At 40.5% G+C, this 26390-nt stretch overlaps 2 protein-coding genes across 8 annotated transcripts; both read right to left on the bottom strand.

The window, feature by feature from the left end:
* Positions 1-338: 338 nt before the first annotated feature.
* Positions 339-10984, bottom strand: LOC118112365 (kinesin-like protein KIF23). Of its 7 annotated transcripts, none has more exons than XM_035161619.2 (24): positions 10889-10984; positions 9759-9825; positions 9458-9586; positions 9039-9144; positions 8524-8660; positions 8320-8432; positions 8004-8174; positions 7825-7866; positions 7183-7295; positions 6725-6846; positions 6517-6619; positions 6335-6414; positions 6087-6206; positions 5643-5802; positions 5355-5516; positions 5015-5181; positions 4741-4914; positions 4347-4556; positions 3825-4130; positions 2223-2456; positions 1932-2020; positions 1023-1083; positions 806-840; positions 339-699 (listed from the first exon to the last, which is right to left on the bottom strand). In XM_035161619.2, the coding sequence occupies exons 1-24, from the start codon at positions 10954-10956 to the stop codon at positions 684-686; spliced, it is 2985 nt and encodes a 994-aa protein (XP_035017510.1). In that variant the 5' UTR covers positions 10957-10984; the 3' UTR covers positions 339-683. The 7 variants fall into 7 exon arrangements, with proteins under 7 accessions (XP_035017510.1, XP_035017518.1, XP_035017538.1 ...); XM_035161627.2 differs by having other exon boundaries at positions 5652-5802; XM_035161647.2 differs by lacking the exon at positions 2223-2456.
* A 990-nt stretch (positions 10985-11974) lies between these two features.
* Positions 11975-19583, bottom strand: paqr5b (progestin and adipoQ receptor family member Vb). The gene is made up of 8 exons (XM_035161692.2): positions 19478-19583; positions 18416-18543; positions 15589-15794; positions 15201-15327; positions 14713-14757; positions 13999-14095; positions 13733-13877; positions 11975-12820 (listed from the first exon to the last, which is right to left on the bottom strand). The coding sequence occupies exons 1-8, from the start codon at positions 19529-19531 to the stop codon at positions 12540-12542; spliced, it is 1083 nt and encodes a 360-aa protein (XP_035017583.2). The 5' UTR covers positions 19532-19583; the 3' UTR covers positions 11975-12539.
* Between the last annotated feature and the right edge of the window lie 6807 nt (positions 19584-26390).

The raw sequence follows: 26390 nt of genomic DNA, 5'->3' as shown, positions 1-26390 counted from the left end.
AAAAGAAAAAGGAGGAAAGTGTGTTTGACCTCTAGCTTGTAGAGTTTAGTCTCTTTATACAAGGTACAGACAGGAAGTCCAATAACCATTAAGATTAAGAAAAGGTATCAGTTACAGCATAATACAATAATTCCTCTCTTCATTCTCTTAAATATCTTTAGCAGATAACAGATTAAATTAAATCCAAGTCTTTAAAAGGGATTTCCACAAAACCTGGTGTAAAGATAGAGAACCTTTCAACACCAATACATCATTTAAAGCTGCAGAATAATTAAGATGAACAGAAACCAACCCTCATAACTTGCTGTCTTCATGAACAAAAACCATTACGACGAGACTTTGTGTTCAAAGGAATTTAATGCCACCAAAATAAAAAAAATCAGTGTGCTACACATCCGGTTTGAAAAGACAGGAGTTAAAACTTTCATCATACTTATTCATGGGGGTAAGAGAATGGATTTCAGTAAAACCTACTTAACAGCTCAATATTTACAAGCTCTACACACTGGAATCTCAAAACACGGGTCACTATTTTTTGCATAATCCACAAGCTTCGGCGTTGCTTCTAATAAATTTTAAAAAAGCAAGCAAGTGGCTCTATAGAGTAAAAAACTAAAAATATTCTTTGCATGACTTCTCACAAGTTCAAGAAAAAAAAAAAGGTTCTTCAGATTGTCAGCGACTCATGGTTTTCTCCGTCTGGAAGAAAGAAAAAAAACCCAAATGTTATGAAATGTCATTCATAATACAGTAACTGCACACAAACACCACACAACACACAAACACCACACACACACAAACTTACTTTTGGTAGCCATGGCTTGAACTTGATACTGGAGGCTAATGGGAGAAATAGGTGGACATAAATTAGCGTAACTGCACACACATCCATCAAAGTACACAATTCATATTAAATGCTGCTATTAAATTTCATATTGTGTCAATTACACAGTAACGTGAGCAGAAAGAAGTAGTGATTTCATATTGTTTTTGTTGTATAATTATGAATTTTAAAATCTTACCACGTTTTCGTTGTTCTCTCGTTGAACTCTAGCTTCTGCAGAGCCAGATCGCCTTTTGCGACTGAAACAAAAATAATAATTTTCAGTTGTCTGAACAACCGACTTAAATTTCATATCACAAAATGACCCACAATAGGTGTAATTAGCCTTTATTTAGAGGGAGCCAGATGAATTAGTTACAAAAACTTCTGTAGGTTGTAGGAGCCAAACTAAACAGGATCTCTCTGTTGCAGGTTTTTAGTGTCAATCCCCCAAACAAACAAAAACAGTATTTTTTTTCAGTGTATTGTTTCTATTAAAAAGATACACAATGTTTGCCCCTTTAAGTCCCCATCCACTCATATTTATGAACATTAAAAAACTGCTTGCTCACTCTGCTAAAAAATGAAATATACTACATACATATACTTGTGTAGGAGCCATTGTAGGCATGGGTGTCCTCATTGTGCTTTAGGTTATTTGACATACAGGTAGGAACCTTCACTTCAGGGACAGGTGTTACTAGACGGAGGCGCACATACAGTTTTTGACCGTCGTGCCAGGTAAACGCACGGTTGAGTTGAAAAATATTTGTACGAAAATTTGTGAATGTATGGATTATGGATTCTTGCCATTACCAAAAATAAATATCCTGTTAACAGCGAGAAGCAGAAGTTGGACTGTTTTAAAAGACACCGATGTGATTTCTTGATGAGCGAGAATAACTAAGCCCATCTCTGTGGCCCCTCGGTGCCTTTAAGTTTAGTCTCAGCTGCGATAATATGGTTGAACCTAAATTCATGATATGATGCGAATACACTGTTTTAAAATAGGGTTAAAATGATATTTCAGGAATCGTACTGTATGACAGATAATGTCACATTCAGACGTATCACAACCTGTATTGTAGTATTTGGAAAACGTCTGTACCTCGGTGCTGTTGGACACTCTTGTGTTAGCGTCTCGATGTCAGTAAACTGCACAGCTTGTCCTCCGCCCCGGGTCTTGAAAACATTACCCTGCGGATGATTGAGAGAAAATGAGAGAACACAGGAAGAAACATCCGTTTAAAATCAACAGCAAAAGATACAACACTGTCCAAAGATTATCTGAAACAGGATCAGTGTTAAATCAAAAAGAAAATGATTCAGTTCAGAGGGAAACTGCATATCATGCAAGATATGAAAGAATCTGAAGCCTAAGAAGTGGTTGTCATTTTACCTTGATCAGTTTGGTCTCGATCTCCCCGTCAGAGGCGAGCTCTTGATGTCTGAGCACATACTTTTGGCATTTAGACAGAGCTTTCTCGCTGGGGGTCGACACTTTGATTGCATTGGGTATGATTGGCTGCATGACAGTGTCTAGGTCCAAATTAGAGGAGGGTTTGTGGTCTACCCATTTCTCCCCACCCGCAGAGTGTGAGCGTCTGTGCATTGGATGAACGGGAAGGGCCGTCTGGTGATCCCAGTGTGACAAAGACAAACCAGAAAGTTATTCACAGTTGACACCAGCAGTGACCATTTAAAGATTATCAGGGAAAGCAGTGACGGTTGATTATCAGAGGGTTTCGGCTTGTGCTGAAAATAAATGTATCACTGGAAGTCGTAGAGGGGCAGGACATGGTAATAATAATTAATATTTTTTCATACAAACTAAAACTCCCACTGCAAGGAAAACAGCCCAGAGGAGTCAAGAAGAATTAGCATGCAAAGCTTGTTTTGATTGTTTGTTAAAAGATGTACAGAACGAGAGCACTGATGACTAATGCAGCATTGACATGTCTCATACCACTATCATATAGTCCTAAGGAGATACTTTTAATAATCAAACACAAAATTGTGAGCAGCGAAAGTGTTTTGGTCAAATATGTATAAATGCCATTAAATCAATGTTTTCAATTTCCATTTAGTATCAATGTAATGATATCAATTAAATATTCAAATAGTCAATCAAATCTATTCAAACTGCTAATGTATCAACAGAAGAAACAAATCCAAAGACTAAAAAATCTCAAGTTCTGGAACTACTTAAAAAAAATAAAGATGAGGAGCAGTACCAACTCTGCCAGTTAAACCAGTTAATTCTCAACTCTAAAATAAAGAGCTGTTTAAACTCTGGTCCATTAAATCCAGTAAGGTGGTAGATTATTTCTACACTAATGTGTGGGCACCCAAACCCAGTAATGTCTTACAGTCGCAGATGTTAAATAATAAAAAAAAAGAAATTGAGAAGAGTAGTCTGAATTTTTGATTGTAGCAAATGTTGAGGAAACTCAAGAGGTTTTGCACGTGTAGCGCACATGAAATCAGGATTGAGTGCTAAACCAAATCTCTCCGTGTACACACACACACTAACCAGTGGGGGTGTGTTCAGAGTGCAGTAATGATTTAGGTTGTAATAAGTGGGGTTTTCCTTATACAGTTTGGCCATATCAAAAATAAATATCTGGATAAATAAAAGTGTGCAACACTGTTAAGCGATGCTTCCGAAATGTGTTTTTATACATCACAAGCAAAAGGCAACTCTAGAAAGCAGTTTGCAACAAGCAAGAGAAAGGAGGACAAACATGATGCAACTACTCAGAGGGCTTCAGGTGCAAGTCAAGAGGCTTCACAAGCATGAAGCACTAGTCTACCTTATATTCTAGATAGGACAAACACACGACTACAGATGCAGCTTCTACTCGATGCATTTCTAAACAATCAGACATCAATCTAGAATTTAGAGATTCAAGTCTACACCAAGGCTTAAACGACAGGCCTGCAGAAAAGCGTAACACATTCTTAATAATGTCTACGTTCTGACACACACACACACACTAACCCTTCTGCCTGCCTCTAGGTCTAGCCCGTAGACAAGAGTCGTAGCAGAGGCCTCAGTGTCTTTGGCCCAGTGCTGGCCTCTCCTGCGACCCACGCTGCTGGTGCCGTGGCATAGGGGAGTCCGGCTCCTGCACTGGGGAGTTCCAGCGTCTACTGGGAACTTCTGCTCCCAATCTGAGATGGAGGAGGCCACTGAACGGTAAACTGAAGAGGAGGTAGAGGGAGTGCTGGAGGCAGAGGTGGGGTAAGGGTCCTGAACTGCTCTAACATTGGCTCGATTTTGGTGGGAAGGAGTTTGGCTGAAGTCCTGAAAGTGATGAGGAAATGTGGCCAAGCATTGTGGATGTTAGCGGTGGCGCCAGACTGACAAACACAAATCAGTGTCACGTGTAGCCCACAAGAATAGAAATCCTCAGGTTTAAGATGATCAGATAATCAAAAATAATTAGTAGCATGCAATATTTCTGGAGTGGTCAAGGTGTACACTGACGGAAGAGGAAGTATTACAGAGTGAATTACTCACAGGAGTCGGTGATGGGGATGCAGACCTCTTCTGGGTGATGTTCTTGTCCCTCTCTCTTGAAGGCCTCGCGGGTTTCTCTGGACATTCAGTTGAACTAGCGCCGCTGGTGCTACTGCTCTCCGTCACTATGGCTTTCAGCTGCTTCAACTTTTCATCCTTCACCCACAACTTGTTCTGCATCTCCAGCTGCTTGGCGTTCACTCGCCTCTCCTGATAAGAAAAAGAGAAGGAACATTTTATATTATTTAATCCTTCAAGACAAGATTCTCTGATGCCAACACATTTCAAATTTCTAGGTCTAAGGTTAGTTTAGTTTTCCAACTATAAAGTTGTTGCACTCAAGGTGGTTGTTTATGGACCAAATATTTGGGCTACTGTCCATAATGCCACTTACACACTCCTTCTCCCACTTGTGTCTGGTGTCCGTCACCACGCCGTGCATGCGCTGCTCCAAGCGCCTCCTCTCACCAAGTTCTCTCTGCAGCCTTTGCTCCCGGGTCTCCAGCTCGTGCTGCAGTGAGCGTTTGTCCTGCTCATACATGTCTGTTGTCTTTTGCAGGATGTCAATCTGAAGAGATGGAGAGAAATACAGTACGTGTTTAAAATGTTGCACATCAATTGCAGAAAAGAGAAGAGTAAGATAGTTTTCCAAGTGAAGAAGACGACACCTTATATTCCAGCATTTTGGATTTTTTCTCCAATCGTTCCAGCTCCGTCCTCTGACTGACGACCACTTTGTCTTTCTCGTTCAGTTTGCTTTGTTGATTGTGTAGGAAAGTCTCCTTTGCACTGTGCTGGTTGTCAAACTGCTGAAGCATGGACATCAGTGTATTGGCTGTGGGAGAAAACACAACAATGCAAGTATTAAACCATTTGGCTTGAAATGTTTAAATCGTCAACTCTTTCATGTAGACAGAAAATGTTCAGTGTCCAGAGAAAACCCATATCCCAGTTCTATGACCAACCAAAGATGCTTTACTGTTGTACTGACTCAAAATGGGACGGTACCTTTTGTTTTGAACTGCTCTGATATCATCTGACGAATGTGTTGCCTCTTCTCCAGGACTTCAACCAGACGGGGCAGCGTCTGATCATCGAATGCGTCCACCACCTCACTAGGAGGCAGGGCTGGAAGGCTTTCAATGAGCCGATTCAGCAGATTTGGGTCATCTAGTGCGTGAATAAAAAAAGAAAATGTTTGTGTCAAACCAGTGATGTACAGTGATAACATTTCTGAAATGTGTATCTGACATGTAAGAATAAAGTATGAGAGGGAGTTTGTAATGCAAAATGTACCAGAATTACCGGGACCTCCTCGTTCTTCAATTCGACGTGACATCTCATCTCTGGACGCCTGGTGTCTTTGTCTGCGTCCTGCAGGAAGGACGTAGATCGGCCCATCGGCCGGTCGCGCCACCTCCACCTCCTGGGTCATCTCGGCAAAGCGCATCACCAGCTGCAGCACATACAATGAAATACTATTACTACTACTCTCCTCATTGCCCTGCAGCACCCAGCAGAGCTCCAAATTAAATGACGATCTTCTGAGACCCAACTGAGGAAATCTGCGTATTTCAGGAAGTGTTTATTTTACAATTTGATCAAGTTTCCATCGTAGTTTGATGGTTAACCAGCCAGCAGCTGCAGTTGTGCCTTAACAAGGTCAGACATGTTCTTCTAGGATAAAGGGATTCGATTTTTGAATTCAAGCCATTTTGCAAAACAAATACAATGTCTTACCATAGTTTCTTCATAATCATCGGCCTTTGGGTTGACGCACAAAATCATCCGGACTTTTCCTTCGCCGTCAAAGTAGTTTTTGAAGAGATGTGTGACTTTAGAGTCTCTGTATGGAACCATCTGTAAGACAAATGAAGCTCTGAGAAACTGCAACATTACCAACCACAACAATAAAGATGAATATTACTCTAAATAGAAAGGTAACAGAGCAACTGTAAAAAAAGATGAAAACCTTATAAAACACCAACCTTGTTAGTTCCATACATTTGGTTTTCCCGCAGGACTTCCATACATGTGCGCAGTGTCATCAGAGACTGATTGATATTACCTGTACATGAAATATAAATGAGACATTACTAAATACAATGAAATCACACAAACAATCTGCAGCTACAGGGGAAAATGCCTCCAGAGTAATGAATGAACTGACCGGCTTCACGGAGTCGGCTTCCCTCTGCTCTGGTTCGACTGGTGCGTTCGCTGCCTGCCAGGTCCACCAGACACAGCTGGCTCACATTCACCTGGTTTCTGTCCTGAATTCCAAATACACTGTTAGCATCACCATAGATCGTCTGAATCCTTTGTGACACACACACACACAAACGTTTTTACTATGTAACATTGTAGCTGCATGTCACCTGTAGAATGTGGTCCCCATCAGCATCGAGTGGGGCCTGGGCCAACTTCACCGTGAACACACTGTGGGAGCGACTGGATTCCCGGTTGAGTTGAGTGTTGGCCGTCCTCCTTTTCTTTTGCCCTGTTGACAGCAGGTCAGAAATTCAGCATGTGCCCATTTACAACAGAGCTCAAATAAACAATAAGCAATTAATTGGTTTGTGCAGTTATTCCTGCTGATGTCATCAGTAAACTGAATATAACACTGCATATAAAAATGGACGACATGGCTCCACCATATGACATGTTGTCCGTCTATATGAGAGTCTTTGGTTTCCACCATGAGAAGATACAGTATAACAGTTAAAAACAGTTTTGAAAACTTCAGTGCCAAACAAATTGATTTGCATGTTACATGAGCATATAAGACTCAAAATACATAAAATACACTGTAAATATGAGAGAAATTAAAACTCACCCTTCCAAAAGACTTCAAACGCCTCTTCTGTGGATTTGACCTCCACTTCCGTGCAGCCAGCCACATACATGTTATGATTCTGATCTTCACGGAGAATCTTGGATTGAGGTGGTCTGAAACAAGTTCATGAAAAGACTCAACATACAATCAACAGAGTAAAGCCATGATGTGTTGCTTTAGTAAGACGAGCAGAAGAAGCTAAAGTGACACATACACAATGTTAGCGCCAAAAGCTAAATAAAATACTATCTAGGGAGACACATTAACACATAAATTCAGGGGAACAGACACAAGCACAGTTGGTTAACAAACAAGCTCAAGCCATTTAGGGATGTTTTGCTTCTCCACATAAACAGAAAGAGCAGGAAGCCAATCCTCGAAGACAGCAGCCACCGAAATGACACAAAGGTAGCAAGCTACATCTATGATATTTATGAGGGTTTGGATTAACAGGAGGGAAATACAGTGACTAAGTTAACATGGACAGCAAATATTCCACCTATTATCTCAACCGGGTTAATATCGTGGATTGCTGTCCATGTAAACGTTTCTAGTGTTGACCTATGCGACATGTCAGCTACAGCCATGTTACACCTACAGACAAACAAGGTACTGTGGAATGTTCTTATTCAGGCCACATACATGAACTCATTGTTGCGTACAGGCGTGCCTCCACCGAGCCACCTAATAAAAACAGGGTTCTTAAAAAGTGCAGCTTGTAAACACAGAACTTCAAAACAGAAACAGACTATGTCTCAATAAGCTTACTCGAAAGCTAACGCTACTAAAGCACAGATCAAACCTGACAACCAGTCTCTTACTTTGATCTGATTGGGTCAAACGAAGCATCTTCCAGGAGATCATAGATGTAGTTGTTGTAGATCTCGACGTAGGACACGAAAACGCTGTAACAACAGTCCTCGTCCACATTCTCAGATTTACACGCCTCCTCTGCGCTGATCATATCTGCAAATTCTGGGTCAGCCCTCTGCCTAATAAAAACATAAACCAAAGACAATAACACAAACAGCAGCCAACATGAATGTAAAATACAGTTTGCTCCAATTTTTTATCAGTAATCGTGAAAACTATAACTTAGTATTCAAAGTAAAGAGTAATACATTTACTCATAGCTACCTGGAGGATGGTGTCTTAGGCACAGACTGCTGACTCTCTCGCTTCTGTCTCTCCAGTAGAGCATCAACTTGATTCTGAATCTCCATCCCATTTTTCTCATCCGGTTTAAACACCTAATGAAGATTCAAAACAATTTCAAAGTAAATGTCCCGTCCCATTTTAGAGACCGAAATAAGCAAAGCCTCAATGAATGAAAAGACGTACAAATCTTTTGGCCTGAAAGGAGCCGATGCTGTTGAAGAGCATGTCTAAAGAACGAGGGAGGAGTCCACCGTCCCCAGGAGCGCCGGTCATGGTGAAGGTCTTACCGCTTCCAGTAACACCATAAGTGAACAGCAGACCTGGGAACATTAAATATCACAGATACATAACCAGAGAAAGACTTAGTCTGTGATATTAATATGGATAAAACATAATCACACGTTTTATCTGAACAACATAGTCAGTGAACAAATATTTATGTTCCTGGAAGAACTTTCCTGCCTGCAGCCTGTGTCTGTGTGTGTGTGTGTGTGTGTGTGTGTGTGTGTGTGTGTGTGTGTGTGTGTGTGTGTGTGTGTGTGCGTGTGTGTCTTCTCGTCACTTTTAAGACACATAGTGTTAATACCTTTACTTTAGTTATTAATGAATGTGTCAGATTGCAGTTAGTCAGGTTATGACATTTTGCGCAGTGAACTAGAAGAACAGTTCATGGAAGAAAGAAAAAAACTTGAACTTACCATTCTTACAGTCGATGAGGTCATCAATCAGTGGCTTGGCAATCTCCTCAAAAAGCTCAATTTGCGTGGTATTAATACCAAATATTTTTTTGAAGGTGTACTGTGTCTAAAGAAGAAACAAGGGAAGAACATTCAGCACATGTGAGAGGCAGTCAACAGAAAACAGACAATAAGAACCATTTCTTCCAAGTATTAAACCACTTAAGAGTCCAAGAAATTCTTCTCGAGTCATGTTTTTTAGTTACTATGTGATTATTTTCATATTTTCTGAATTAGTGTGGTTCTGGAGGTAGATTGGGTTGTCCACAAATTGTAAGGAACAAAAACTTTCCGTTTACAGTAATGAAACAGACTCTAATGTTATTTCCAGGATTCTGCATCACCTTGTTACTGCCCAACTCGATCCACATCCCACTTACCTCTTTGTATTCTCCATTGCGGTTGGCTTTCAGACCGTCGGGAGCATGCAGCTGAATAGTGGAGCTGCTGATCATGTCAACACAACATTCCTCATCTTCTGCTCCGAGCGGTCGTATACGGCAGTACACCTACAGACAGAACAGGAAATATATATCTTAATAAGAAGTTCTAGGCCACTTTTGTGCAGCTCAGTTTTTTTTATTTGGATTTTAAGTTAGATATGGAAACAAGCTTCTCTTTTAACTGTGGCCCGAGAGTGTTTCAGTTTGAGGATTAACAAAGTGAGCGATGTTCACTTACTCCAACTGGATCTTTCTCTGTGTTGGAGGCCTTCTTAGGTCCGTGCCTCCGAGGAGTCTTGCTTTTGCTGTAAAACAATGATGCTACATTAAACTTATCGGTTGGTTAGTTAATAATCCAGACAATTCACCTGAGTAACTTCCACTACATGGCCAAAGGTATGGGGGTAGCTGTCCTGAACACTACCTGACTCCAAATTCACCTTCAAGGTTGTGTGAAAGCCTGTCAAGCTCCCCCACAAGGACAAATATTTTCTTTAACATTAGGACTGGAAATGAGGGGCCCAGGCCAACTCTTGGGAAAACAGATCACACTGGAACTACACATATGTACAGGGGTATGTGTCCCCATAATTTTGGGCCATATAGTTATACCAACCCATATTTAAACTCAAGTTTAGTATTATTATTTATCATTATTACAACTGAGGATTTGTTGACTATTTGCACTGCGTCTCCCAAGAATCACACTTTCCCATCATATTCAAGCTCTGTCAGACTGGCTGTTATAGTGAAAATATAGTGTGATATTTATAGATGTAATAATATTGTTAATGAAAGCAGCACCAGTTAATAGAAATAATAATAACAATAGTAATAATATAACATTATTAATAATAATAGTTAAGTAGTGTGAAATCTGGAGTCAGATACGTGCAGCAGTATATGAGTGAGTGAGAGACACAGAGAGAGAGAACGTGTGTTTCTGTGTCTTTAAACTTTTGCTCTCAACTGTTTTGCTGTTTCTTGTATTTGTCTAAATTTGGACCTTTCGTTGTGTTTGACAACAGTTTCGTTGTCTTTGTCTGCAGGTCTGAGCTCAGTGAGACTTTTATGTGAGTGTTATGCATCATATTAAATAAACTCCAGGGAGGTGGAGGCTTTAGAAAACGTTTGAACCCAGTAAATCATTGTCTCAGAACTCGACATGTAGTCAGACACCTAGCCTCCAGTTAGCATGATGGCGGGCTAAGCTAACGCTAGGGAAGTGCTCTTCATTATCCGGACTAATCGCATTTATCTGTTTATAGACCAGTTTCTGGCAGGTGGATGATGTTGAACCCAGTGTTTAATAGTTATATTCACAGACCGTATTAGTATTAAATTAATATAACAGCAGCGTTGACTCACCCAGTTCTCTGCATCGTTAAGATCTCACAGCGGATTCTGTCTTCATTTGAAAACTTCCCTCTCTTCATACGTCACCACAACACGCTGGTATTTCAGCCAATCACAGCGGTCTGCAGCGGAAGTCCCGCCTTTTCTTCTTCCTCTGCCCCTTCCCCGTTTTTAAAGAGAGTCATATCCGGCGTAAAGGGGCATTAGCGCCACCTAAGGGTAGACAGCGTTCCTTCACCCTTAAAGATTAAATTATTAAACTGTTACAACACTGAGGATATTAAATACTGAATCATTCCCATAAGATAAGATATAATAAGATACAACTTTATATTATTAATCAAGATTCTTTAGACCCTAACAACTAAACTGTTACAGCACTGAGGATGTTTAATACTGAATTCTTCAAATATTTCCTGGCACTGATATGACGAGATAAGAAAGATAAGATACGATAGGATAAGATAAAATACAACTTTATTAATCCAGAATGAAATTCTTGTGCCAACATGCTCCAACGTAAAAGTACAATACAATATATATATATATATATTTATATATTACAGTGAATAAAACAATAAAGAATTAAGTCTAAAAATATAACTGAAAATACTAATATTTTTGCAAATCTTTACTATCATTAGGGCCAAAGCAGTGAACAGTGCAAGGGCCCTAGTGTATTTCTAAGGATTTTAGGATGTAATATATAATTTGCTGTAACTTGATGCAATTCCCGAGGGCTTTAACATTCTGGAAATCTCACAAAACTTATCCAGTCTGGCATGAAATTATGTATTTTATTGATCTCAGGAAGGAGGGTAGTGAAATGGATTGTGCCCCCTATTTAAATTTGCCCACGAATTATGACTAGAAATCAAAAGAGCCTCTTGGAGCCATACCTTAAAACCAACAGCCAATCCGCCATTTTAAAGTTACACTGAACATTTTCAAGGATCTCTTGAGGCGTTCCTCAGATAAAGTGAACTTGACCTTTGACCTTCAAATTCTGATCAGTTCATTAAAGAGTCCAACTGAACTTCATCAACATCAACTGTGAGGTTAGGAAGCAGACTCCTCTTCAACATGATGCAGAGTCAGTTTGGTTTCAAGTTTATTTGAAAACACCATAATAAATAACATTGTACTTAAATACTTTCAACTTTGCAAAGCAACGGGAAAATGTTCTTCTTGTTGTTCCTTCTGTTTAACATTTCTTACATAATTAGTAACAACACTTTCAATTTTGTTACTTTACAGGCAACTCAAAGCAAAAAATACATCTTCTTCTATCATAACTGCCTCATTTGTCTTGACATGTTTCTGTCACACTTCCTTATAGCACAAGCACAAGCACTATAAATCATAATTGTGTTAAGTTTCCTGAGAAACACATATTATGGTAACAATTATCTTTGTCAAATTTAAATAACATATTTGTGCAACTGATGCTTTTAGTTTCAGTTTACTCTCCACATGATGTCTGACGGTCAAACATCCCGATAAGTTTAGTGCAGACTGCAATCCTTCATCAACTTCAACATTCAGCTCCTCTTGGTTCTGGAGTCGTCCTCACAGAGTTTTTAAATCACCCACAATGCACTCTTTTCACATGTGTCTCGTGAACAGCTGGGATCCCAGAGCGATGGCTCATGAAGCTGGGGGTTCAGCTGCAGGCGCATTCCTTGGGCGGGGCTTTATTTAAACTTTTACCATATCTCTCTGCTTGGCAGACTGGTGCAGTGAGGAGCGGGAGACTGTAGAGGCCGATGATAATCAAATTCAGAAGCACACAAAGCAGCGCCACACCCAGTGAGTTGGAAAATGTGATGGGGATGGAGTGATCGAGGAGCCAAGGCCGTCGTGTCGCCATGTCCTGTTCAACGGCCTTCATCTGGAAGTGGGTGCCGAGGATACCGCACACGTGGAAGAGCTGATGGCTGTGACCTGCAAAGAGAGGAGTCGAGTCGTGTTTGAGAACAGAGACGTCACAGTGAGAAGAAGGAAGTTCAAGCTTTTAGCACAGAGCAAAGAATTCACATTGCAGCTGAAAGAATGCAAACACAGAGAGCTGGTTATCTATTAGCAGAATTCTACAACGTTTAACTTTTATCATTCTAACTCCAGTGTTCGACAAAATCTCTGAATTGACTTGAACTGTTCAAAGATCTGAAGTGAATTATATTGTTTGTTTTGTCATAAAAAAGTGGGAGAAATAGAAATTTGACAGAGCTGTAAAATCGACTTCTTTCTGATGAAAACCTTTTGATCACTAAACTCCTCCAATGTTACAGGTAAACATAGATTCACATCATTAAGGCAAACTTTTCTTTTAAGTTGTGTCATTCTTCTATTTAAAAATGTTGCAAGTTTAAATTGCACATTTCATTCAAAGTGAGCTACATGATTTTGTCATATTTCATCAATCTTTGACTTGGCCTGATCCCTGTTTCTCCGTTATCTGCTGAAATGGTTTTGAGAACCTCTCGTACCTTCTTTCACGTATTTTGTGTTCTTATATTATATATTGTATGACATCATTTTGTTCAATAATTGACCAGGTTGAGAAATTGTCTCCACGACTGAAAAACAAGCCTGGTACAAAGGTAGATATACTTTTTGGCCACTTGGAGGCAATAGAGAAGTGGATATGAAACTTGTTGCCAAAAAGTTATTCACATGGTATTTACATGTTGATAATCTACCTCACCTGGATCTATGACTTCACACCGAGATATTTAACTTGCACTTGGTTTTTATTGGTGTTTCTTTTCTTTGTGTGTGTGTTTTTTGTGTTTTCCTGTGGGTTCTCTGTGCAGACAAGACAAACATATGCCAACAATAACTACTCAGTCATACCGATGTAGTCGAAGCTGCCCGGTGCCAGGCGCTCAGGTAAATGTGTGGCAAACAGGAAGCCTGTGAGGAAGGCCAGGGTGATGTGGTTGTAGTGGAGGTAGTTGGTGTCGTTGTCTGTGCATCCGTCTCCTACACACAGGAACACCTGTGAACGCAGCACACACACATTTAACAGAGTGATGCCACAAAATAGGGTGAGTCACTATAATCTTCCCACTTGTCTTGTGAGGACACATGATGAGTGAAGTGCACAGACGTGGCCGTACCCTGTAGAACAGAGGAATGTGGACGAACAGGTAGGGGTAGGCAAAGGCAACCACACGAAGGCTTTTGTTGAACTTTGGACTCCAAAACTCTGGGAATCTGGAATTAAAAAAACATATTTTCAGTAATGAGAAATAAATCCTGCATACACTCATGAAATAATCCTCAGGGTGAAACTATGTTATATATATCTGTAGAGGGAGCTGTGTAGAAACAGCCAATGGTAATGCCCCCAATACAGGAATTCATTAATTCAGTACCAGAATATAGAAATATAGTGATACACATGGGTGCAGTTTAAATGTTATGTCATCCATAACCATCTTTATGTACTGCAGATCTGTGCTGATTGGTTAGAAAGATGAGGAATATATAAACATTTTAAATATTTTAAATATTCCATGTGGTAGATTATGTAAACGTATTTTTCTGAGCACATGTTTACATTGTTGTCTAACCTGCCCGGCTGAAACCACTGTACACTCGGGGGCAATCACTGTTTAGGGTTGGTCACTATAGTCACGGTGAGGCAACACCCATTGTTAATAATAATAGTCTGTTGCTCAATTGTGCTTTTGAAATCCCAGTCAATAACGTCTGAGGAATGAACACATGTAAAGAATTCAAACGACTCAATCACACACATTGCAGTGACAACAGTCACTATGATCATTTCAGGCACAAGAGACAGGCAGAGCAGGTACATTGGTCTTTACCTCTTTATGGTGTCGTGATTATACTGTAGAAATGGTAAACCAAGCCTTAGCAGGGGGGAGAGTGAAAGAAGAACAACATTAATCAGGTGCATGAAGAAGAAAACAGTGGCAACAACGTGATACATGCAAGAGGTGACACGGAACTGTACTGATTTGGAAAGAAAAGCGTAAACAAAAAAGTATGTTAATCAAAAATTTGAAGCTTTAATTTCAATTGTATTTATCATTGTTATATAATGGAAATGTTTCCCTCCATTATTTTCTATTTCTATAAAAAGAGCAGTGTTTGACCAGGATAAGGAATTAGAATCGTGATTTGTGGTCGGTGTTGTAAAAATACTTTATCGGTTTTTCAAAAGATCAACAGGAATCAACAGAAAATGAAATGCACAAGAACATATGAATGAGTGAATGCATGCATGAGGAGATCATAGTGCTAAGACAGGAAACGGTGCTAGCGTTAGCTGTGTAAAATCTCGTCACCATACCTGGAGAAGCAGGCCAGGCCGGTGCAGAGGAGCGTGTTGAGCACAGCGATGGGGAGGTAGCACTGATGGAAGAGGCCGTTCACCCACTTGTCCGGGAAAACACAAGCTGAGTAGATGGTCGCTGAACCTGCAGCAGCAGCAGAACACCAGTAAAACTTTGCTCAAAACTATAGAGCGAACAGTTAAATAGGACTGAAGTGTGCACTTGGACAAGTAATTGGCCCCTTCATGGCCCCTGATTGATCAAATCTGCCACTAGTCACTGAATATAATTTGTTAATTTACTGACGTCAGTTCAGTATCAAGCGCTCAGTGCACGATGACCTTTTAAGGCCATTTCTCACACTGAGTTCTCATCAACCACTGTCACTGAATCACGTGCGCTCACCCAGGCTGTAGAAACTGAGGGCAGCGTAGTCGAAGAAGAAGCAGATGTGGCGAGCCCGCGCTGACATGCTGCTGAAGGTGTGAGCACAGCTGGACGCCAGCGGATAAATGCAGCATGAGATCAGGAAGATGACCAGAGGCCAAGTGAAGGAGTCCTGCCACGCCGTCTGCATCAGGACCACCGTCACTAGCTTCCACAGGAAGTACCTGCCAGAAGAATTAAGTGTGCAAAATTAATAATTATGACACATTGCAACATACTGTCTGTATCTTTGGTAGGTTCGCTGGAATATTTGTACGAGCTAATAAAGGAGGAGCTGGACTTGATTGTTCATCGTACACCACGTGTGGGTGTAAGAACAGTGTAAACAGACTTTTCCCTCCAGACTTCAGCTCAGAGGAACAGTTACATCAAGTTACTTCCTGTAACCTTTCAATTTTACATATCAGTTTGTTGAAGGATCAAATAAACCCAAAGTGTTACTGTGGGTGTAAAGGCTCATGTAGGGGCCGTCGCTGGCACTGAGGCATCATGTTTTCAGGCTCATTCCTGCAAACACGATATCTCAAAAACACTTTGAGGGAACTTCTTCTAAATTTGTTACAAATGTTCAGTTGGACTTGAGGGTGAACTCATGAGATTTTATCGTGAATGCGATACGTTGACAACACCTCCAGAAAAGACTTTCACAAATGATCACTTAGACTCACAGATTGATTAGCTTTGCATGCAGGTCAAAGGTCAAAGTTACAATCATATGAGTCTGGATAAATAAATGTATGTGTACGGAAACTGCACCTGTTGGCGGAGGGTTACAACCACAGGGACATATTTGTGTTTTTTATATGTGGAGAGAGCCGTGCTGTATTTCCACCTAGACTCTTTATGCTACGCTAAGCTAACTTCCTCTTATCTCTATTGCCATCTGAAAATCTGACACTCAGCAATGCTGTGAATGATCTATCACACCAACCAAAACAAACTGGTTTAAAAATTTAAAGCATTTCTTGCTGAGAGTCAAAGGTAAAAATAGAGGGAACATTTCATAACGAGCAAAGCAACAAAAGATCAGAAATGTAGAAAAACCTCCTGTTTCTTCTCCAGCAGACTTCAACGTTAAACAACAACCTAATTGTAACTGTTTAAAACCTGTTGGTCATGTGTCAATGTTTGAAAAACCACGATGTTCTTTATGAAGTATCATGTATTTTGCCTGCAGCCGTTTCACAACAGCTCTGCACAAAAAGCTTAATCTTATCAGGAGCCGGTAGTTTGCTTTGTGTATCACAGCCACTGCTTCCACGTCTCAGTGCACCTCATTAACAAATCAACATTATTTGTGCTTTTCCCCGTCACTGAGCACTTAACTAATTGTGGCAACTCATATGAAAACCTTGAGCACGGATCTGCTCATTAGCGTCTGGCCTGCAGGTCCAAGGCCCCCTGACACAAACATCCATGTTCCCTTGGTACATGCATATATATATATATGCAACACACACACACACACACACACACACACACACACACACACACACACACACACACACACACACACACAGCATGGCTCGTAGGTGAAGGAACCTCTGTAGAAACACACACACACATGAGTAACGTTGTGTTTGTCAAACACTGATGTCTGGAGGAACCTGAGCAGCCACAGTGTTGCCTGCATGGTGTTAAAATGAACATATGGTGTAGAGATGTACAGTAGATGGCTGTGGGGCGTATTCCTCATTCTCATCCTCCTTCTGTCTCCCACTTTGCATCTATCACTCTTTGGCTTTCTTTTCCTCTTTCTCGTCTTCACAGCTCGTCTGCACCTCAACTCACCAAATCTCTTTACTCAGCAGCTGCTGAGAAATGAGGCAACCAGCTGCTGCGTCTTTTGAAGCTACATGGGAACAGTTTGATAATTTATTCTCTTTAGGTCAGGACATTTTCCAGACTTTCATATGTGAAAAACGCAGCCTGAGATTGCCCGGGTCAGATGCGTTCACAACAAGAGGAAAATGTCCGTAACACTCAGGTGAGGGGGTGAAGCCTGGATAGAGCAGCAGGCGGCTGGACATGACGTATTGATTCTGCTGCAGGTGTCACGTGTTCTTTACAGCACATCAACTCTCTTGTTGTCTTTCCAAGTTTGACATCTTTGACAACATCTTCTACGTGTACGACTCCTCTTTCATCCAGAGATATTTGTATTATTTTTGTTTTGTCTTTGTTATGGCTCCATCGTGTGTTGGAAACTTCACTAACACGTCCACTCACTCGCTGTGAATTTTCACATTTGAATTAACTTTTTTTTTTTGCAGATTGTCTATAAATTCTGTTCGAGTTTGTGCTCATTCGGGTGTAAATTCTTCTTTGTGTGATGGAGAAAGAACGCAGGGAGTGGCTGACTCTTATCTCTTTCATGGTGTTCAGAGAGAAGAACATGTGACTTCTCTGATACGTAAGATATGTTTAGTAACATGTAAGATTGTAAAACCACATGATGGATCGATATAAAAGAAATTTAGATTTGTGTCTACATGTTACATCCTTTACAAGCAGTGCACGATTCCTCTTCCACTGCCTGACTGTTGTGAAGGTCAGAAGTATACGACTGGGGAGAATTTTGAAAATCGCAGGTTTGATGTGATGAAATCTAAAACCACAATATTGACCTAGTTACAAACTATTCTGCATTATTGTGTTGGATGAGATGAGATGAGATCCACTTGTTGCCTCTCGAGAATAAATACATTTTCCCAAATATGTTTCTGAATCTATTATGTTGATATCTGTGATGCTTTGCAGGAAAAATAACATGAGTGTGTTTTACCATGTGGGTAAAAAGTGTGTCCAGATGTTAAGCGTCTCATTGGTCAGCTGGAACAGGCTCAGAATGCAGTCAGTGGCTGAGCTGCGGGGGTGTCGGTACCCGGAGATGATGCTGTGCTCATGGAAAACCTCAAAAAAAGAAATACCTCAGTTAGTCTGGAGTTAGTTTGATAACCTTTAGAAACTTTGCTTCCCCTTTTAAGTTTGATGCAGTCATGAGAAATTTCTAAAATGTATTTTAAACAAAGTATAAAATAATACAGAAGACAGGAGGAGGAGGAAATTATCAGTGAAACAAGAGTTACATGTTTAAAGTAAAAACCTAAATATCACAGTTTAGGATCCGAAGAAAACCTACGATGTCACACAACTTGATCTTGAGTTTTTTAAATAGTTTTCTTGAAATGAAGCTTTCACCTTGTTATGCTTCTTAAAAAAGTTTCATGTTGAATAATTAATTAATAATTGAGAACAAACCGGTTTATATTTGAACTGCTCTCTGCTCATGTTCATACCAAACTTCAAGATTCACGAAATGTTTATCGTCACACCGGTTATACAGGTGACACGGTGGAAAAAAACCTTAGCAGAGGAAACTCTGTAGTAACACAAATAATAATGATAAAGATAAAATAAGAACAAATCAATTTGTAATAATAGGAATCAAAAGCTGAACAAATATACATTTTTATCTGCGTTGAATATTTATACAGATTAATGAATTGCATTATTTATTAATTAGCCTGATAATCTGAAGGTCTGAAAGGTGACGGACATGACACAGTGATATTTGTATTAAGAAGTTAAAACGAATAGGAGGCTGTGATTTAAGAGTTTTTCTCTTCATGACTTTAAATGAGCAGATTTTGTCCGAAGCAACTTGAGGCTTGACAGAAACAATGATTTCATCTCACATCAGAAGTGGATCCTTCTCACATACTTCACATCACATCACTTTCTACCACACAGGTGAGCAGTGGTTAATGTTTATTGTGTGTGGTGACTGCAGCTCAGTGTGAAGCATCCTACCTGTCCAGTAGAGATACAGTGAAGAGGAACTTACTTTGGGTACTTGGTTGATGGTGAAGACTCGTGGTAATCTAATGAGGCTGAGCATGATTGTGTGGCTGCTGCTGCTGCTGCTGCTGCTGCTGCTGCTGCTGCTGAGGTCTGAGAGTTGATCTGAACTGAGGGTGCGTCACCGTCTTTATACGGTTTGTGTGTTGCCATGCCGTCCTCCAGGTTCCTCCCCTCCATCCCCTCCTTCTTCAAACCCAGCGAGAATATCCAGTATACCTGAGAACTGAGCCACACCTCCGCCTCCTCCTCGTCCTCCTGCTGTGTCTCTGTGGAGGTGTGTGTGTGGCGTGTGTGCTCACAGGTGTATGCTCACACACACGCGCGCACACACGCATACACACACACACACACACACACACACACACACACACAGCATCGTGTCTCTATGACTTCAGAGGACATTACTGTAATTCCCTGGAGACCTACTCTAACCTTAACCATGTTAACTACTTGCCTAACTCTAAACCTTAACCTTAACATTAACCCAAAGCTAAACCTAACCTGAAAACATGTCTTCATCTTAAAATTGAATGATTTATGTTATGGGGACTTTTTGTCTCCATAAGGAAGAGAAGTCCCCATAATGTGATACAGAGATATACTGTAGGTCCCCACAACATGAGTAATACCTGGACACACACACACATACAGGTTTGCGCACCTATCCATACTAGGACTTGCGATACATTCAGAAATGGTGTTTTGCCTCATTCAGACTTTAGGCTTTAGTCCCCATGATCTACTGGGCCTGACAAGGTCAGTGTTTAACGTCTTTACGTCTATAATCACAGCCTTTTAGCATAAGAATAAAACAGTTGTTTCAAAAACAAAAGTCTCGTGTTTGTAATTGTGTTCACGTCACGATAACAAGTGATGACAGACGAGCCTGTGGAGCAGGTTTCAGGGAAAATCCTCACTTCAGTGGCAAAATAAACAGCTGTGAATGACTTTACTGTTGTTATGGTGAGGTTGATGTTTCAGCCATTTTCCATTTTCTTTCTAGAAACTCAAAGAAATTGCAGCAGATGAGATGCGCAGCTCAGCTCAGCTCTGAACTCATCAACAAGTGCCTTCTGAGTTTCAGCCGCTCCTGATAAGGCTGCATGACTCCGTGAATGGAGGGTTTGAATTGCTCTGTCACAAAAGTCAACAGAGTTCCTCGCGTGCCACTTTTCTCGCTCGTCTTCTTGTTAAACTCACATCTGCCCTCAGACCGACGGCAGCCGTCACACCCAGCGGAGACGGCCGAGCTTATCTTGTTCAAACTCTGGAGCAATGAAAGTAAACACATCTCACTGCCAGAATTAGGAAATACAAAGTAGGAAATGTATTAAACATGTTACACAGAAAAAAAAAGGTTTACAGGATAAGATTCTTGAGCTCTTCTGACTTGCGGTAAATCTACAGTAATCAGTAACCTCCAATAAACGTCATTCTGGCTTAAGTTTAAACGATAAGTTAATGCTTTAACTCGAAGGTTTGATGGAAAACCCAAATGATTCTGGCTTTAAATACCTAATCCTGAGGCTTCTATTCACATTCCTTTAACCTCTGAGATTGAGTTGTGTCAAAGCTTTTCTTTCAGTGATCCACCATGTTGAGTTGTACGCTGCAGCCACAGCAGCTCACTGTGACGGACACACACACGATGCAGCCGAGCATCATGGGATCTCACTCTGCTTCCTCTCAGGGGAGCAGAGCTGCAGAGCTGCACAGCAACAACAATAATAAACCAGCAGCAGATGCAGTCAGTTAAAGTGGAGTTAATATGTGAGTCATCAATACTTTTTAGTGGAAACAGTGTAAACAAAGACAAGTGCTGAGGTGGAGGATAGAAAACAAGGTCAAGTTACAACCACAAAGTTCAATGTTGGAGTATCAGTGTGAGAGAGAGAGAGAGAGAGAGAGAGAGAGAGAGAGAGAGAGAGAGAGAGAGAGAGAAACCACAGGCGACTCTGCTGAGTGGGGAGAAACAGATAATATTAATAATAACAATACTACTACGACTACTACTACTACGACTACTACTTACTACTACTAATAATAATAATAATGTCTTTATTTATAGAGAACTTCTGAAAACAAAGTTAGAAGGTGCTTCACAAATAAAAGACACACCGGTAAGATAACATACAAATAACATAAAAATAAATAATAAACAGTCATAAAAGAATAAATAAAAAAATGCAATCATTTAAAATATAAGCAAAACCTCCCATTAGAGTAATAAAACTATGATGGCTTCAGCCAGCAGCCGCTATAATGAAATATGATGAAAGTTTGTCTGAAGATTTGATTGAAGGGAAGGTGCTGACTCATCCGGCTGCATTTCCTCAGATAAACAGATGGACGCAGCTTCTTAGTGTGAAATTTAAGTTTAATTTAAACCTGCTTTAACTTGTTTTCACCACTCGTTCTTTGGCATGTGAATGAAAGCCAGAGTTTCATTGTCCTCGGCAGCTGAAGGTTTCAGGATTGTGGGGTTACAGCTGGGTGCGGTTGGGTGGGGTCAGGTGAGAGCTGTGTGCTTTCACACACCAAAACCTGACTGGCACACTTCAGCTCATGCTTCCGATTGAGAAAACAACATGTGGACAAACGGGATTATAATCAGTGCAGGTGAATGCAAACAAATGTTGCAGAACATGTGGCTGAAGCAGAGTAGAGATCAGAAATACTTGAATGATCCCCAGGGGCGATTGGAAGGAGAGGTTTGCTCTTGTGTCTTTGTTTTAAAATCTAAATTCATCACAGCATCTCCACCACCGGCTGCTGTTTGATTATGAGTCATACGGTCTGACTGCACCTCATTTAAACCTATTCCCTCTATATAGTAAAAACTAGAGGTGTGGAGTTTCAACAGTCCCCTTACGAAACCAAGTATACATTTACGTGATCCAGATTTTTATTTGGATCAGCACCATATTGAACATTTATCAGTCACCTAAACATGCCCAATTTAATTTCATGAAGATTCAGGAATTATTCTCTGAGAAATCGAGGAACATGTTGAAAAAAGTGAAGAAAATACAATTATACATTGAGAAAATAGTCATTGTTGCCCGTAGAAGGTTTGATTCCAGCTTGTGGCCGTCGGCCGTGTGTCTTCTCTTTACAATATATCCTCAATAAAATACTAATTATAAAATAAGAATGGACAACTTGTGCACATTTAGCTGAATATGATGTAAAAAATGTAATTATTTGTGATCCAGCAGCCACTGATATTGATGCTGACACTTGTACCATCCAGTCTGTCCACAGGGTGTCAGTGTTTCCAAACAGAAGCTGTGATCAGGTTCATGATGAAGATTCACGATGAAGATAAAAACCACTGAAAGGTTCAGTCTTCATGAAATGTTTTAAAATACGACACTAAGATCTCCAGACTTTGACCTGAGATTCAATAGATTTCATTCTAACGTGTTTTATTGAATGTATCGGTCACCGCAGACCTCACAGCTCCATGTTGTGGAAACATCTCAGGGAATTAAAGTGCATCACTGCAGGTTCTTCATAAAGCTGCAGCGTCGCTCGCTTCATATCGACTGTTAATGAGAAAAAGTAACAAGTTTGCTTCGGGCCAAACACTCAGCTCCTCTTTCTCTCTCTTCATCTCCCAGACAAGATGAGCCTCCTCAGTGTTTGTGTGGCATCAGCACAACGACTGAGCAGCTCCTCACATTAAACATTCAGTCAGTGGCGCTGAGGCAAATGTTGTTTTCTTTAATAGGGAGAGAACTTTGTTTTTTGTTTACTGCCGTCGACCAAAAGAGCCGCAAGTCTTACGATGAATTATTTTCTAATCTAACTTGGGTTGTGATTTAATTTGCATGGACGCAGACGTGGAAAAAAACTTGTACTTGGGAAGTATCAGACTTTGTACTTTAACTGGTGATTATTACTTAGCAGACTTTAAAACACTGAGTTTACAAAACAAGAAGCACAGTTAGAGATTAAATCATCTAAGAGTTTATAAAGTACTTTCAGTTTTATCCACAAAATGCTTCTTGAAGTTTGCATGTTCCTCCCACTTCTCATTTCTCTTGAACATTCTTGACCTGGATTGAACGTGCCAATAAAAGTAAATGTGGAGATACATATATATATATATATAGTCCATAGTCCATGGACTGAATCCTAAATCCATTTATATATATATATATATATGTATTAAAGGGACTTCCGCATTGGCTTCACTTTCTAGACCTGGATTCTATTGGATCCATTTTTATACACAGTCTCTGGATGTTCCTAATAAAGTGTTCAGTGAGTTTATGTAACCATAAACAAGAACAAACTTCTGTTCACAATCATATTTCTGATGTAAACATGATATGTATCTTATTGAATTGCTCCATAGATTAATAATTCATTCTTTTACACGGACACATTTTAGATAATAACAGTAATGATAATAATAATTGGATAATAATGAATAATAAACATCTTATTTTTATTGTATTTTCCTTGAATTAATCATCGAACAATGTATTTTTTTATTTACATGAACTAGTAATACTAATTATAATATTAATAATAATAATGTTACCATGTTGACAGATGGGTGTTCGACTCTGCAGCTGCTCACAGAGTCGGTGGCTCCCTGGTGTTTTGGCTGATGAGATGAAGTTTGTGTCTCCAAATGTGTGCGACGGATAAATTATTAATAATCGTTCGACTCCAGGCGCCTGTTTTTTCTCTGTGGGATTTCAGACTTTGGTTCACTCCGGAGCTCCCTCCTCCAACCACAGGCTCGTTTTCTCTCCAGCACATCTCTCATTCTCCCTCTTTACTCACCCCCCCACTGCCGCTGTCTCCTCATCGTTTCTCCTCCAGCATCATCATCACCATCTCAGACTCGGCTGGAGATTGTTCTGCTGAAGACTTTTTATCCTTCCTGTCTCGTAAAAGTAAAGAACTGTGTCAGCTGCTCATGAATGAACAAAACACAACCGATACCAGGTTTGGGAAAAGAGACAGTGGATTTATTTCTCATTTGAGCGTAACGACCATTTCTCTGGTGTTCATTTAGCAGAGAGGATGAGATCGAGCTGAGTTTGAAAACAGAAGAAATGAAGTTTGAAAATGATTCGGCCGAGAACGAGGAGAAAGATTATTTAATACTTAATAAAAGCTCGAAAGAAGACGACTCAGGGAGCTGCTTATGAATATGGACGACATGACGGCTCCCAAGAACTGAAGCCAAATCGTGCTGATCGCCCCCTGGTGCAGGGCCGGAGAATAGATCAGGTTGTATTTTGCTTCTGGAATCTGCACAAATACCACAAGTGTAAAATCGACAATTTGTCTTGCAACCAGCCGCCAAAAGCCATTAATCGTCTGGCTAGCGAAAACGTGTATTTTTCAAAGTTTCAAACGAGCAAGACTCGCTGTTTCCCCTTTACTTCCCTGTTGTGCTCAGCAAACCCAGGCGGCTGCTGGCTGAAGCCTTTGGTGTTTATTTAATGGACAGATGTGAGAGAGGTATTGATTTCTTCATCTCTACCTCGCTGCCAGAGAGCAAGAAAGAAGAAAAAAAATCATATCCCCCCCCAAAAAATATCAAACTTGAGATTAAAACCTTGGGAGAAATTAACTTGTCAAGGTTAAAGGATCAGAAACCTCGGGAACCTTCTGGGACCTGAACTGTCCAACTGCACTTTTTAAGTTCAATTTCTTTCCGGATGCTTCCAGGTCCACTTTCTCCTCTGAGAGCCGCAGACGACACACAAACAAACCCGACGACGCCGGGTTCATCGTTGTGTTAATCTCATCAAGCGGGCAAATGTATTGACGGGATGAAGGCTGCAGCCTCCAGACGCCAGATTACCCAGGATTCACTGTAATGTCATCACGACCAGCGGAGGAGGCAGGAGAGGCCGACGTAGAGGCTGCGGAGAGTCGCAGCTTATTGGGTTTATGTCGGGTTAATTACACGACTGGGAGACAGACCCGCCGTCAGGAGGGACGCTAATATCATTAACGTCGGGTGAAGAGGAGGAATGAGATGCGTGGGGTGGAGTGTGGAGCTGTGAGGGAGAAATGCCAGAAGGTAATGAAAGATGCAGGCAAGGCAGCAGGAGACGGTCTTTCTCAGGTATCAGAACAGCCTGATTAGGATTAAATATTAATCACTATTGTTTTTCTGCTTGGCAAGTTTCTCAGCGAGGACGTTGAGCGAGAACAAAGTGTTTCTCCACCGACAGACGAGAGACGATCAACTGAATGTTTTTAACATCCGATTAATTAACGGACCGGGATCTGAACGAGAGCTTCAGGAATCATGAGACTGTGTTAATGTCCTCACCAACTTAACTCATTCTGTTCACACATCAAATTGTAAATATCTAAAATTCATATTGAACATATCTTATTTCTTGGTTCTAGGGTTTATATTTTGTATTTATATATTTTTTATGTATGTTTGTACTTACACACCACAGCAAATTCCTTGTACGTGTAAACCTACTTGGCAATGAACCCTTACTCAGATTAAAACAATCAGCCAGGAACTTGTTAGAACCACAGACCGTAGATAAAGATGGACGACATGTCAGCTCCCAAAAAGTGAAGCCAGAGCGTCTCCATTGCCCCCTGGTGGCTGGCTACAAAATAGGACACAAACTCCGCCTCCTTCCCTTTAGTGGACGGGACATAGACTAAACTAAAACGTTCCCTAGTTAGATAGTTGTCAGCACGTTTGTCCAAGTGGAAATCTTTCTAAATTTTTTTGTTATTTGAAGCTTAAAAAAACGACTCATGATAGGTCGACCCATCCATCAAGAGGACGTCACTAAAGCAGCTCTATTAGCCAATCAGAGCAGACGCTGGCTCCAGATGTCTTCAGAGCAACAAGGTGTTTGTATGCAGGTTCATTTCAAGATAGAGGGAGA

The sequence above is a fragment of the Hippoglossus stenolepis genome, chromosome 1 (assembly GCF_022539355.2).
Source record: "Hippoglossus stenolepis isolate QCI-W04-F060 chromosome 1, HSTE1.2, whole genome shotgun sequence".
Taxonomy (NCBI): domain Eukaryota; kingdom Metazoa; phylum Chordata; class Actinopteri; order Pleuronectiformes; family Pleuronectidae; genus Hippoglossus; species Hippoglossus stenolepis.
This window is presented reverse-complemented; position numbering and strand designations above follow the sequence as displayed.

What these genes read in the sequence shown, in the direction of transcription:
- paqr5b (XM_035161692.2), bottom strand. Translation starts at nt 19,531, where the DNA reads ATGCTCAGCCTCATTAGATTACCACGAGTCTTCACCATCAACCAAGTA. An exon ending in CCTCAGTTTCTACAGCCTGG is followed by an intron (nt 15,328 to 15,588) that starts GTGAGCGCACGT and finishes CTGCTGCTGCAG; the next exon opens with GTTCAGCGACCATCTACTCA. An exon ending in GGGCAGCTTCGACTACATCG is followed by an intron (nt 12,821 to 13,732) that starts GTATGACTGAGT and finishes CTCTCTTTGCAG; the next exon opens with GTCACAGCCATCAGCTCTTC.
- LOC118112365 (XM_035161619.2), bottom strand. Translation starts at nt 10,956, where the DNA reads ATGAAGAGAGGGAAGTTTTCAAATGAAGACAGAATCCGCTGTGAGATC. An exon ending in TTTGACCCAATCAGATCAAA is followed by an intron (nt 7,867 to 8,003) that starts GTAAGAGACTGG and finishes TGTTTTTATTAG; the next exon opens with GTGGCTCGGTGGAGGCACGC. An exon ending in ACAAGTGGGAGAAGGAGTGT is followed by an intron (nt 4,557 to 4,740) that starts GTAAGTGGCATT and finishes TTTTCTTATCAG; the next exon opens with GAGAGGCGAGTGAACGCCAA.